A 14,373-nucleotide genomic window follows, 5' to 3' on the forward strand; every position below is an offset into this window, starting at 1 on the left:
CCTCAGCCGTTTTTCCCGTCAATTTAGCTTCCCATGGGACCTTACCTACCAGCTGTCTGAGTTTACCAAAATCTGCCTTCCTGAAATCCATTATCTCTATTGTACCGTTTTCCCTTCTACCGTTCCTTAGAATTGTGAACTCTGTGATTTCATGATCACTTTCACCCGAGCTGCCTTCCGCTTTCAAATGCTCAGTAATTTTCTCCCTATTTGTTAAAATTAAATCTAGAACAGCTTCCCCTCTGGTAGCTTTTTCAACCTTTTGGAATAAAAAGTTGTCTGCAATGCAATCCAAGAATTTATTGGACAGTCTGTCCCCTGCTGTATTAGTTTGCCATCATATACCTGGATAGTTGAAGTCCCCCATCACCACCAAATTCTGGGCCCTGGATGATTTTGTTAGCTGTTTAAAGAAAGCCTCATCCACCCCTTCCACCTGGCTAGGGGGCCTGTAGTAGACTCTTAGTAGGACCTCATCCTTGTTTTTTACTCCTCTGAGTCTAACCCAGAGACTTTCAACCCGTCCATCTCCTACATCCATCTCTACCTCTGTCCAAGTGTGTACATTTTTAATATACAAGGCAACACCTCCTCCCTTCTTTCCCTGTCTGTCCTTCCGAAGCAGGCTGTACCCTTCAAGACCAACATTCCAATCATGAGTATTATCCCACCAAGTTTCTCTGATGCCAACGATATCATAGTTGTATTCGTTTATTAGTACTTCCAATTCTTCTTGTTTATTTCCCATACTTCTTGCATTTGTATATAGGCATCTCAGACATTGATTTGGTCTTGCCTCCCAGTTTTGCCCTGGCCCTCTTTTTACTCTCCCAGTGTAGCCCATACTCCCTCCCATTTCAAGTTCATCTCACCCGTTGGAGTTTTCTGGCAAGAAGGAACTGAGGCTGGAGGAGGCCGATATAATGCGGCATGTGCATGCTACTCCAGGGAACACCCTGAGCCAGCTCCTTTACAGGGTTTGCTAAGGGACAATCTTGTGGCACTGATGCATGTGGTGAGCAGACATACCTACATTGAATAGACATGATCAACCTGGCCACCCCAAAGAACAACAGTTACAGAAATAGGTGTCTCTTTCTACTCATTGGTCAACAGCCTTTAAGATTCTACAACTGCAACGTAGGAATTTCATAATGGTTGTCACTTCTGATTTGTACGTCTTCGACAGGATAGAATCCAGCCCATTCTTCCCACAGGTGTGTTTGTTCTGTAGAAGCAATCAGGAGTGTGGAAAAAGAGAAGGGAGGATGGGCAATATAAAACATTTTACACAGACAAATAAGTAAACCCATCCGAGTTTTCCAAGATATGCGTCCTGTTAATGTAAAAGCACTGGGAAGAAATGTCAGTCTTACGTGACAATCCAGTTTCACCTGTCCGTTGTGTTTGACTAATGTTCAATATGTTTCTGTTTAGACTTTTTCACAGGCTCTGATTCAATTCAGGGAACTTGGTGCAAGGACATACTGCAGACTATCATGAGTTTCACTCCCCACAACTGGGCTTCACACACACTCAGCTGTTTTCCAGCCCCACTGCAGGTAATCGTTTCAAACTAAGCGCCTGAACAGCTGGGAAAGAAATTATCAGTGGGATCTTTGTAGTGCTCTTTGTTGTCTGCTTCAAAGTTACTTTTCTTGCCTTGTTCCTTCTACATTATGCTCAAGTCACAGGATAAATTGGCCCCCTGCCCAAAGCCTCTCCTACCCATCAGAGTCCTCCGTATGAGCTCCCCAGTCAGGGTGGTCCTAGAAGGACAAAAGGCCTGGGGCAAACCCCCTTTCACTCACCCCCACACTGCCTGTGCTCCATCCCTTCCTCTGCCCTAAGTCGCGCCCCCTCTCCATCCCTGCCATGTTCCTGCTCCACCTCCTTGCCCCCCTCTGGGCTTCTCCTCCGCACTCTCTTCTGTACCCATATTGTGTCAGGGGACTGAAAGCAGCCTGGCAGCCTGCTCTGCTCCACCCATCGCCTTCTCCTAGCCGGCTGCAGCTCCTCCCTTGCTGCAGAGTAACAGGGTGCAGTGGGGCTGGGACAAGGCAGAGCGGTGAAACAGCAGGCTTCAGGGCTGCTCCAGCTCCTGCCACTATGGTGGGGCAGGGGGGCGTGCCCCATGCTGCCATCTCACTCTAGGCTCCCAGTAATCCTCTGGGTCATTGAGGAAACCACTGCAGTTCCCCGCAAAGCACAGTGTTGGGGGCAGCCATTCTGAAGCATCCTATGGGCAGAGGGTCTCTGATCCTGGCCACGAGCCTCTCTGCTGCTAACCACCAGTGGCTGGACCCAACCAAAGGTTCCTCAGCAACCAGGATCCAACCTGCAGGCCCTCGGCTACTGCCTGGAGTTTCTGCCCTTACTCTGTCCACATCCCTCACTTCTCCTGGCTAGAACAGAGGGACTGTGAGCTGGAGCCAGCACTGGCACCCCAAACAACATCTGAGGGGCTGGCAGCTGGGGCCTGGATAAAGAGTCGGCAGCTGGCACCCTGGCTAGCAGCAGGGACAAAGCATCCCTGGCATCCCTAGTTCCTATGCCTTTGGGTCTCTATTTTTAACTCGCCTGAGACAAACTGAACAACACTTTCAATACAAAGTGTTAGTGTTGTTACATAATCTTACTGTATTGGCACAAGGAAATAAGGGGATAAAACATAAAAATATGAAAAAGAAATAGATAATGCAGTACAGGGAAGTCTGTAATTCACTCATCTAAAAGGATACCAGAATTCCACTGCCAATGTAATCTGATAATAACTGAGCTCTCTGCTGTAAGTATATCTGGGAGATGAAGTAAAGGCACCAAGACTTCTGCTGTAAAGTGCAGTTCATTTTCCAAGAAGCAAAACTTAATCAAGTTAAGGACCTGAGCAACTCCATATAAATCTAGTAAACTGAGGAGACCATTCAAAGTTACTGCTGAGAGAATTCTATGCTAAAAATATTTAAAAAATTGAACCAAAAATAAATATTTTGCACACAATATTTTAAAATTAAAACTCTACAAATTGTATTTTTAAAATAAATGTGGAGGCACCAGCATGGTTGTGGGATGCAAGGGCCCCTGGCTACAGGGAGATGAGAGATCACCCAGAAGGCCTCCTAGGTTTCAGATTAAGTGGTGGTCCTTGACATAGAACAAGTTCAAGGCCTGCACCAGAAACACCCCAAGACCTTGCCCCCCTCCACACCAAGCACACCAGGTGCTTCATCATCACTTCTTTCACCCTGATTGTATTAGTCTTTCATATTCCAGTTTGCATGTGCCAGCAATTCAGACACCACCACATTGACTGGTCTATATTGTCCACTCCAAGAACGCTCATAAGAGAAGGGTTTATATCACAGCCTCTGTTAGATTCTTACAGCTCTGAAAATTCTTCTGTACACTTTGACACTAACAGCTTCATTTTGAGATAGGCACGTGTATAAAAGGTGTGTTGGGTGAGGTGTCGTTCATTGCAGTAATGAAGATATGTCTATAGATTTTGTATCTGTTCTGGCAGGTTTTGCTGCAACTTTGAGTTGATGTGTTCTGGTCTTTGGGAAGCTTGCTTCTGATGATGAGGTGAGGGTATTTGTTTGAAGGCCAGAAGTGGAGATTCAGAAAAGATTTCTTTAAGGATGGAATACCACTTGTGTGAGTTGTAGTTGAGTGATGATAACCTAAATCGTGGGGAGTGGTAGGTGACAGCCAAGTGTTTGTGGTCTGAAAGCGTTTATTTCTGTATTGAAGCAGCTTCTGTCAATATTTGGGCGAGTGCGAAGACCTGAGGAAGAGTATTGTTTTAAGCTCAAAACCTTGTCTCTCTCACCAACCGAGGATGGTCCAATAAAAGAAATTACATTACCCACTTATCTCTTTAATATCTTGTGGCCAGCATACTTATAACACAGTTTACATGTTTCAGAATTGTCAGTTAATAATAATCCCACTTTATTTCAGGTATTTTTCAAACAGAATAATGTTCCACAAGAAAGCCGTTTTAACCTGAAGAAGAATGTGGAAGAGGAATACCGAAAGTGGAAGTCTATGACCAATGAGAATGATATAATCACACACTTTTCAATGCAGGGTTCCCCTCCCCTTTTCCTTTGCCTTTTATGGAAGATGCTCTTAGAGACTGATCACATTAATCAGATTGGCTACAGGTGAGCTTTTAAAACTATAGCTACATTCTACACCAGTTACAGCTTTCTGCAGTATGACGGACACAGTTCTATGCTGGGGAATCAGATTCATTACATTGCTAGGTGATGGATTTTCATGTAGAGTTAGGAATAACCTACATAAAGTATTGAATGATATCTCAACAGCAGTGCTTACTTCTGGCTGTTGCTGGGTTTGTGTATGAACTTCTTCAGTATACTTACCTCCTGATAAAAGTGACAGATGCAGGAAGAGGGTTCAGCTGTTGAGGTTTTTTTTGTTTCTGGTTGTGTTTTTTTGTTGGGGGGAAGGGCAGCTTCTGCAAATCAGAGTTTGCTTGCATTGAAACACTGTTGTAGATAATCTTTCCATTCATTATTTACTATTCGTTTGAAATATTTAAGTAACTTCAATCAAAGGCCAAATACCAAAAGTTTTTTTGGGTTTGACAGAAGACTGAATTGAAGAAATCAATAATTTTCCTGGTTATCTAACTCTGATTTCCGATTTTAGAAAGCTTAATACAGGCTGTGCCAAAGAAAAATCAGTTATTCTTTTTCCTCCCTTACTAGGCCTGTCAGAGCAATTACTGAACATCTGATAAAATGCTTGACGGACTTCTCTACAGTTAGAAAATGTGATACTTTTGGCACTGTAGCTGCGTCTACACGTGCACATTACTTCGAAGTAGCGGCACTAACTTCGAAATAGCGCCCGTCACGTCTACACGCGTCGGGCGCTATTTCGAAGTTGAAATCGACGTTAGGCGGCGAGACGTCGAAGTCGCTAACCCCATGAGGGGATGGGAATAGCGCCCTACTTCGACGTTCAACATCGAAGTAGGGACGTGTAGACGATCCGCGTCCCGCAACATCGAAATAGCGGGGTCCTCCATGGCGGCCATCAGCTGGGGGGTTGAGAGATACTCTCTCTCCAGCCCTTGCGGGGCTCTGTGGTCACCGTGGGCAGCAGCCCTTAGCCCAGGGCTTCTGGCTGCTGCTGCTGCAGCTGGGGGTCCGTGCTGCATATACAGGGTCTGCAACTAGTTGTTGGCTCTGTGTATCTTGCACTGTTTAATGAAAGTGTGTCTGGGAGGGGCCCTTTAAGGGAGCGACTTGCTGTTGAGTCCGCCCCGTGACCCTGTCTGCAGCTGTGCCTGGCTCCCTTATTTCGATGTGTGCTACTTTGGCGTGTAGACGTTCCCTCGCTGTGCCTATTTCGATGTTGGGCTGAGCAACGTCGAAGTTGAACATCGACGTTGCCAGCCCTGGAGGACGTGTAGACGTTATTCATCGAAATAGCCTATTTCGATGTCGCAACATCGAAATAAGCTATTTCGAAGTTGGGTGCACGTGTAGACGTAGCCTGTGTGTTTAATAAAAAAAATTATAAGAAAACAGGAAAAAATTAAACTAGTTGTAGCGCCATGTCATGTGACACATCCTATTGAAGAATAGAGGTCTACAAGACTGATGTATGTATATTTATAGAGATTTATGCTCAAAATCTATCCATGAAGCTGAAAATGCTTTATTTTTACCTCTAAGTAGCAGCCAGTGGCATCTTAATCTTGCTTATTACCATGTTTGTATGATGATTGTATTTGACTGCATGAGGATATGTAAACACTTGAAACACATTCTTCTAAAATAGGTCAGAAAAAAGATATCAAGAATTCTATAAATCATGTCAGGGGTCTTTAAACTTAATTTTACCATGACTCCCTTCTGTCAACAAAAAACAGGACCCCAAGAGTGGGGATTGAAGCTTCGCCTGTCTGTCCTGCCGCTCCAGCACACAGAGCGGTCCCAGGCAAGAGGCCTGTAACCTGAGCCCTGTCACCCAGTGATGAAGCACTCAGGCCTTGCAACACTGAAACAGGGTTGTGACCCACCTTGGGATTCCAATCCAGAGTTTCAGAACTACTGAGTGATGCGTTCTGCTTCTGCTCTGTACATGTTACCGTAACGACCATTTCCTTCCCTCTGCTGCTAGAGTTTTGGAGAGAATTGGAGCGAGAGCGTTGGTTGCTCATGTCAGAACATTTGCAGATTTCTTGGTATATGAGTTCTCCACATCAGCAGGAGGCCAGCAACTCAACAAATGTATTGAGATTCTGAATGATATGGTATGGAAGTATAACATTGTAACGCTGGACAGGCTGATACTATGTTTGGTAAGTATTCCTGTAATAGGTTAAGTGCAAGAAATGTTTCTTTATTCCACATCTGACCAGTGACTTCTGACACACTTCGGCTGCGTCTACACGTGCACGCTACTTCGAAGTAGCGGCAGTAACTTCGAAATAGCGCCCGTCACGTCTACACGTGTTGGGCGCTATTTCGAAGTTGAAATCGACGTTAGGCGGCGAGACGTCGAAGTCGCTAACCCCATGAGCGGATGGGAATAGCGCCCTACTTCGACGTTCAACATCGAAGTAGGGACGTGTAGACGATCCGCGTCCCGCAACATCGAAATAGCGGGGTCCTCCATGGCGGCCATCAGCTGGGGGGTTGAGAGATACTCTCTCTCCAGCCCTTGCGGGGCTCTGTGGTCACCGTGGGCAGCAGCCCTTAGCCCAGGGCTTCTGGCTGCTGCTGCTGCAGCTGGGGGTCCGTGCTGCATATACAGGGTCTGCAACTAGTTGTTGGCTCTGTGTATCTTGCACTGTTTAATGAAAGTGTGTCTGGGAGGGGCCCTTTAAGGGAGCGACTTGCTGTTGAGTCCGCCCCGTGACCCTGTCTGCAGCTGTGCCTGGCTCCCTTATTTCGATGTGTGCTACTTTGGCGTGTAGACGTTCCCTCGCTGTGCCTATTTCGATGTTGGGCTGAGCAACGTCGAAGTTGAACATCGACGTTGCCAGCCCTGGAGGACGTGTAGATGTTATTCATCGAAATAGCCTATTTCGATGTCGCAACATCGAAATAAGCTATTTCGAAGTTGGGTGCACGTGTAGACGTAGCCTTCTATAGCAGTCGCTTTCAGAGATGTAGTTTGACTTTTTCATTTGGGAGAATAACTCCAGTAAGAGCAACAGGACAACAGATGGGGGAAACTCCATGCCTGCCTGAGGCTTGCAGTTTGGAGGGCAAAACCCTCTGTTCGTCTCTCTCCCCAAAACTACATCCATTCTTGTACAAATACATTGAACTGAATATTGATTAATTTCTAGTTCAATAACCAAGTAGTAAAATGAAACTACAGATTTTTATTCTCTCTGGCTACGTCTACACGAGCCCCAAACTTCGAAATGGCCGCGCAAATGGCCATTTCGAAGTTTACTAATGAAGCGCTGAAATGCATATTCAGCGCTTCATTAGCATGCGGGCGGCCACGGCACTTCGAAATTGACGTTCCTCGCCGCTATGCGTCTCGTCCCGACGGGGCTCCTTTTCAAAAGGCCCCCGCCTACTTCAAAGTCCCCTTATTCCCATGAGCTGATGGGAATAAGGGGACTTTGAAGTAGGCGGGGTCCTTTCGAAAAGGAGCCCTGTTGGGACGAGACGCGCGACAGCGAGGCGCGTCAATTTTGAAGTGCCGCGGCCGCCCGCATGCTAATGAAGCGCTGAATATGCATTTCAGCGCTCCATTAGTAAACTTCGAAATGGCCATTTGCGCGGCCATTTCGAAGTTTGGGGCTCGTGTAGACACGGCCTCTGAGTGATAATTAGTGTTGTGATTGTCTTGTCCTCTGGTGAGAATTCTGTCTCACTTTATTGATTATATAATGGCATTGAGTTAATTGGCATTAACACCATGTATGGGCCTGGTTCTCTTCCCTCAGAACTTTGCACTGACTGTTCTTTTTTCAGGAGGGAATGAGGTGCATGACATATTCTGATCGGTAAACCCTCAAGTTACATGAGGGTTGCGTTTGTGCAGCCCCCCACACCCCCCCGTATAACTTGAATTTTGGGTAAGTCAAAGAGAGACAGGAACCAGGCTGCAGTCTGGTTCCTGGCTCCCCTGGGTCTGCAGGAGCTGGGAAAGTGACCAGCCCAGTAGGTCTGGCCAGTTCCCTGGATCTCAGAGTGGCAGCAAGCTGGGAATCAGGCAGCAGCCTGGCTCCCAGCTCCCCTCTGCTTGCAGAGGTGGGGAAACTGAGCAGGGCAGCAGCCTTAGTAAGCTTACTGGCTCCAGACAGTGGAATGGAGCTGGGAACCAGAGGCAGCCTGGCCCCCAGCTCCCCTCTACTCCTTGGAGCCAGGAAACTAACCAGGGCTGCTGCCCTGCTCAGTTTCCCAGCTCTGCAAGCAAAGGGGAGCCAGGCTGCCACCTGCTTCCCAGCTCTCCACCACTCCAGAGAACAGGAAACCACTCCGGTCAGGGGAGAGAGCCTGACTCAGAGTGGCTTCTGGTCAGGGTGGCAGCTGTCAGTCAGGCTGCCATCCCTGACAGGAGCAGGGGAAAAAACTTTTCTCCTGTCAGGAATGGCAGCCTCACTGGTGGTTGCCACCCCTGACAGGAGCAGGAAACCTCTCCTGTCAGGGGCACAAGAGTTAGGCTGCTGCCCCTGACGGGAGCAGTTCCCCGACTCCTGGGCAGCAGTTGCGTTAATCAGAGACACAACGCAACTTGATTGTGTGCATCTCAAGGGTTTACTACACTGGAAAATAAATGGAGAACCTCAAGTGGTCTTTCGACAATGTGATCGTCATTTCAGGGAGGTTAAAGCTCTACCAACTTTCTCAAGGTGGTGGGGGAGCGGGGTACAAGGGATTGCATGTTCTCTGTGCTGTTATTTAGCTCTGATTTACCCCTTAATGTCTTCTGAGCTCCCAGTAACCGGTGGGAGTGTTGTTAATGCTATTGACTACCTGTGGTCTGGCAAATTCTCTGCTTGGGCACTGGTCAGTTCCCAAGAGTGCCAGACTAGAGAGATTCAGTCTGGGCAGATTTTTGTAATCTCTGTTCCTGTTAGGGAGCTAGTGCTACCAATAGAAATGCCTGCAATGATCTGTCAATAACTGAATGCATTGTCTGCAGGTCCATGAGTACCTATCACAGGAGGAACTGGAATTCTGAAACTGGGATAGTTTTCTTGAAGCTGTCATTGTTCAGGGAAATGTTCATAAAAAAGGATATGGTAGCTGGGGTGGAGATCTATTGGGACTTTCTCTCACTATGGAACATGGGAGAATTTCTCTATTGGAAAATGAGTGATTTGGAGAGCACTTATTACTGGGAAGGGATGGTGTCCAGAGTTCAGACCCTTTCTTATATCTTGTGCCTATACACACAGGATAAAGTGAGGGGGTGAGTTGGCTGGCTAGTTATATTAAAATTAGTGTGTTTTGTCTCCGTACAATCATTAACAATCAGGATACCAAACCACTGGAATAATTTACCAAGAATTGTGGTGGAGTCTCCATCCCTGACAATTGTTAAATCAAAATTAGGTGTTTTTTAAAAGACCTCTAGGCGTTAGTTTGGGAAGTTCTATGGCCTTTGTCATACAGGAAATCTTAGATGATGACAGTGGTCCTTTCTGGCTTTGGAGTCAGTAAATGAAAGCAAACAGCACTAACTATAATTTTATGTTCTTCTACAATATGTACTTGTTATTTAAAGGCTATGCGCAGTCATGAAGGAAATGAAGCCCAGGTCTGCTACTTCATAATTCAGCTACTCTTACTGAAGCCTAATGATTTCAGAAACCGAGTGAGTGATTTTGTGAAGGAGAATTCTCCAGAGCACTGGCTACAGAATGATTGGCATACTAAACACATGAGCTATCATAAGGTACCATAGATTGCATAATCTTCTGGTGTAATGTGGGCTGTGCATTTGGGATGCTGAAGTAATGGTTTGTTTTGTGCCTTATTTGCATGTTTAATATATGCTTTGTTCTGCTATTCAGTGTGTCATCTCATATCACAATAATAACCTTTAAAGATAAATTGAATGTTAGTAACTTGAATATTTGGGTTAATATAAAATCATTCTATGTGTATGACTAATATAAAAGGAAAATGTGCATGCAGTACTAAAAGATAGAAGCTACTGAAAAATGAAGTGAAGCAAAATCTCTATTCATCTGAATCCCACTTTTAATCTTTGGCTCTTCTGGAAACCAGTCAGAAAGAACAAGGACCCCAGTGTCTCTTCTTTCTCATTAATATGGATTTAACTGCTCGTAATCATTAAGGAACAGATTTAACTAGGCTTCTGCAAGCTTCCACAGTTCTGAAAGTAGAATGTAACACCCCCAAGGACAAAGACATTGAGGATTTTAATGTTGTCCCAAAAGTGGGGACTGCTGTGGGGGGCAAGGTGTGACAGCTGGAATAGTATATAAATCTTAAACTGTGCCCTGTGACATGGTATGGGAGCACCATCCAACTATGCTTTATGCTTAACACCTTGTGTGTGTGTGTGGCTTCTCCATTCCTTTCCCCATAGGGGATTCACATACAAATTTTAATATATTGATTCAACACATGACAGATCAGTGTTCTCAGGCTTTGGGAGAATCTAGAGTTGATTTCTCTCTTGATCTCGCCTGGAGTCTTTGACCAGAAGAGTAGATAACTGATGGTATCACTGCATGCCTCTTATCAAATTTAACATTCTTTCATAGTTCATAGTTTTATACCTTTTTGTACCAGTTTTAGGGAATCTGAAGCTATCTCTTTTTTAAAATGCTTTTTCAAGAAAAATGAATTTATTATGTTTCGTTAGTGGGATAGGTACAATTCATAATCCACTAGGAATTTGCATACAAACAACTGTTATGAAACCAATTCATTATGAAATTAGTATTTTCTGTGTGCGTGTACATGTATACATATAATTCCAAATTGTTAGGGAGTATCTACAGAATAGAGTACAATGTAGCTTCAGTTTTTACAGTAATGCAAGTACTTAGTAATGTTCTCTTTTTTTTAAAAAAAATCTGTGTTTGATTTCTACAGAAGTACCCTGAAAAGCTGTATTTTGAAGGATTGGCAGAACAGGTCAACCCTCCTGTTCAGATCCAACCCCATTACCTACCAATCTACTTTGGAAATGTGTGCCTCCGCTTCCTGCCAGTATTTGACATTGTAATCCACAGGTTTCTGGAATTGCTTCCAGTGTCCAAATCACTAGAGACTCTGTTGGATCACCTAGGAGGTTTATACAAATTCCATGGTAAGCTCTTCAGACACATTAGTTCTTCATACTTGCTGTATAGTCACTACAGATTCTTCATCATGATGTATATCAATAAAGTCCTCTCCACCATAGGAAGCCAAACCTTAATAGCTAATTTTTCTGAAGAGCACCTGAGATTACTAGCATAATTTTTAATGGTTGACTCCTTTTGACCACCTATTTAGCTGTTTCAGGGCTTGTCTACACTACTTGCCTCCTTCGAAGGGAGCGTGGTAAGTAAGGTGTTGGGAGTTTATTAATGAAGTGCTGCGCTGCATGTGCAGCACTTCATTGAGCAAATTCCCCCCCATGGCAATTTCAAAGCTTTAAACTTCAAAGTACCGGCTCACGTCTAGCCACAGCTCACCCGCCGGTACTTCTAAGTGCCCAGGGTACTTGGAAGTACTGGTGGGTGAGCTGTGGCTAGGTGCAAGCCAGTACTTTGAAGTTTAAAACTTCGAAGTTGCCGTGTGGGGGAGTTTGCTTAATGAAGTTCTGCATATGCAGCACAGTACTTCATTAATAAACTCCCACCACCCTAGTTACCATCCTTCCTTCGAAGGAGGGAGGTAGTATAGACACAAGCTCAGTGTTTTATATAGTTTGATACAGTAAACCTTGTTAGCAAAAACCTTGTTCAATGCTTCCTACTCTGTCCATCCTCTTCCTTCTCAGCAGGGTTCAAACGCAGTTTTTAACATGGTTTTTGTAACCATGTTGAGTATGACACAAACTATATTGTAACAATGGTACAACAGTGTCCGTTTTTTTTCTATTCCTTATTTCTTGTCAGTCTCCCCATGAGAAGTTCACTAAAACTATATATATATGGAGGACTTATAAGAGGAGTTTAGTTATTTGTAAATAAAGTTTCACACGTTATCACCAATATAGAAATACAGGTTTTGACCTCATTTCAGATATAACTTTGTCCAGTTTTTCATGTAACATAATGGTAGTCACAATAAAACATGAGGTATTTCTACTTGTAAGCTGCTTTTTGATCACCCTTAATTTGGCATGTGTTTACCGTTATCTGGATAAAATTAAATTTTGAGGCTACTGTGTTTCTGGTCTTTTTTTTGTCAGACCGTCCAGTAACATACCTGTATAATACTCTTCATTATTATGAGAGGCATCTTCGAGATCGCACAAACCTTAAAAGGAAGCTTGTCCATGCCATTATTGGTTCACTCAAAGATAATCGACCACAAGGCTGGTGTCTAAGTGATACATACATCAAATCTGCTATGAACGTTCGAGAAGATAATCCATGGATCCCCGATGACACTTATTACTGCAAACTGATTGGAAGGCTAGTAGACAATATCCTTTAATAATGATCCATGTTTTAAAAAAATTATCAGTAATCTAGTTTCAGTTCATCAGACGTTGTGTTCCATACTGCTGAAACACTGAAGGGATGTGTCTCTGACCATTCTCTTTTCTTTTTTTCTAATGCCAACCTTCTGGGAAGTTGGCGAGTTTTCTGTGCCCCTTTGTTATTCTCCCTGCTCAGCTTCACCATTTCCTCTATTTTTCAAAGATGGTCTAGTTCCAGGGAGCTGTTCTGGTCTTTCTGTTATTAAAGGAAACTAAAAGTGTATAATCCCTCTAGTTCACGTAAGTTTCAAGTGTCTAATGATGCCAAAGATTCCATTGTCCTGTAAACAGGAAAAAGCATTGTCCTGTTATATTGTTGATCTTGAATGCGTCTGCTTTTTAGTGGCTTTTATTTGTTCTTTGTCCATCCAAGATTTTATTTTCAGTATGTTTGACAGCTGAAAAATTCAAATTCTCTTAGTAATGTTTTCATATAACAGTGTATTGTAAAACAGATTATTGATAGTGTGTCAAATTCTCATAATTTTTCTGATTAAACAAAATAGCTTGGGTTTAGAGTACATGAACTCTGGTGTGGCCCAAACACAATAACCAAAGGCATATATTTAAGACAGTAAGTCAGTGTCTGCTTGTGCATGTATGTTTAAACACGCCGACACATATTATCTGGCATTTGTGGGACTTTTGTTTTGTGCATTAAATATATTTTATTATAAATAAATTTTGCACATGCATTACTATACTGTTTACTTCTTACCAATCCCCTGCTGAGAATTTGTTGTTTCCCTTAATCATGGTTACCTATGGCAGGCAAGTCACCTGGTCCATTTCCAAACTGTGACTGGAGGTTCAATGAGTTTCCTAACCCAGCTGCCCATGCTCTTCATGTTACCTGTGTTGAACTCATGGCTTTGGCTGTTCCAGGAAAAGATGTCGGCAATGCACTTTTAAATGTTGTGTTGAAGAGGTAGGTTGAACTTACCAAACTGCTCTCTACAAAAAAGCAGTACAGTTCTTTCAATTTGCCAACTGGGTCTTAAACTTCCTTTTCTTAGGCTTTGTGTTATGTATTAATATTTTTGCAGGGAATGCTCTATTATGATGTTGGTTGCCCTCGGAAGAGCCAAGAACAAAAAATACATGTGGCAGATACCTGTATCTTAGATCCCTGTGTTAGAGTTGACTTATTGAGTGTTGCAGAGGGAGCCCATTGCCTCCGTGTCATGTAGGAGAAATAGAGGAAGTATCCTACATTTGTCAGCAACTTCTGCAGTGTGTTCATAGGCACTAACAGGCTGGCAAGTGAGCCTTGTGTAACACTCCTCATCCAGAAGGGGAGAGCCATCAATTGCTGTAACAGAAGTTCTTTTATGAGTGCTGTCCCTGTGGGTGCTCCCCGGTAGGTGTTAGGCTCACCCAGCACTGCAGCACAGAGATTTTGCTGAGCAATGTTGAGTGGGGCTGTGCATGTATTGACCGCTGTGTGCCGTACTCACCACGAGGGGAAGCACACACAGTGCTGCTCTCTCTCCTCAGTTCCTTCATCTCCACACTCAACTGCAGTCAGAGCTCGGTCTCCGTCCTCTCCCCTCAGACCTATAGACAGAAACTAGGCCTTTAGTCGGCTAGTTGTTAGTTTTAAGATACCATTAGTTTCTAAACAGTTATATCTTGTAATACATTATTAAAAAAAAGAAAGAATTGGGGAAAAAAGAACAAAGAGAACAA

At 44.0% G+C, this 14,373-nt stretch overlaps 1 protein-coding gene across 3 annotated transcripts in view; it reads left to right on the forward strand.

The window, feature by feature from the left end:
• Window positions 1–14,373, forward strand: part of MED23 (mediator complex subunit 23) — an 81,916-nt gene that overhangs the window by 46,372 nt on the left and 21,171 nt on the right. For all 3 annotated transcript variants that reach the window (XM_074990560.1, XM_074990562.1, XM_074990561.1), the window contains 7 exons: window positions 1,438–1,562; window positions 3,964–4,169; window positions 6,163–6,343; window positions 9,739–9,909; window positions 11,082–11,298; window positions 12,391–12,627; window positions 13,447–13,612. In XM_074990560.1, the coding sequence (XP_074846661.1) occupies window positions 1,438–1,562; window positions 3,964–4,169; window positions 6,163–6,343; window positions 9,739–9,909; window positions 11,082–11,298; window positions 12,391–12,627; window positions 13,447–13,612 (1,303 nt within the window). The remainder of the gene's footprint in view (window positions 1–1,437; window positions 1,563–3,963; window positions 4,170–6,162; window positions 6,344–9,738; window positions 9,910–11,081; window positions 11,299–12,390; window positions 12,628–13,446; window positions 13,613–14,373) is intronic.

The sequence above is a fragment of the Carettochelys insculpta genome, chromosome 3 (genome assembly GCF_033958435.1).
Source record: "Carettochelys insculpta isolate YL-2023 chromosome 3, ASM3395843v1, whole genome shotgun sequence".
Lineage (NCBI taxonomy): Eukaryota > Metazoa > Chordata > Testudines > Carettochelyidae > Carettochelys > Carettochelys insculpta.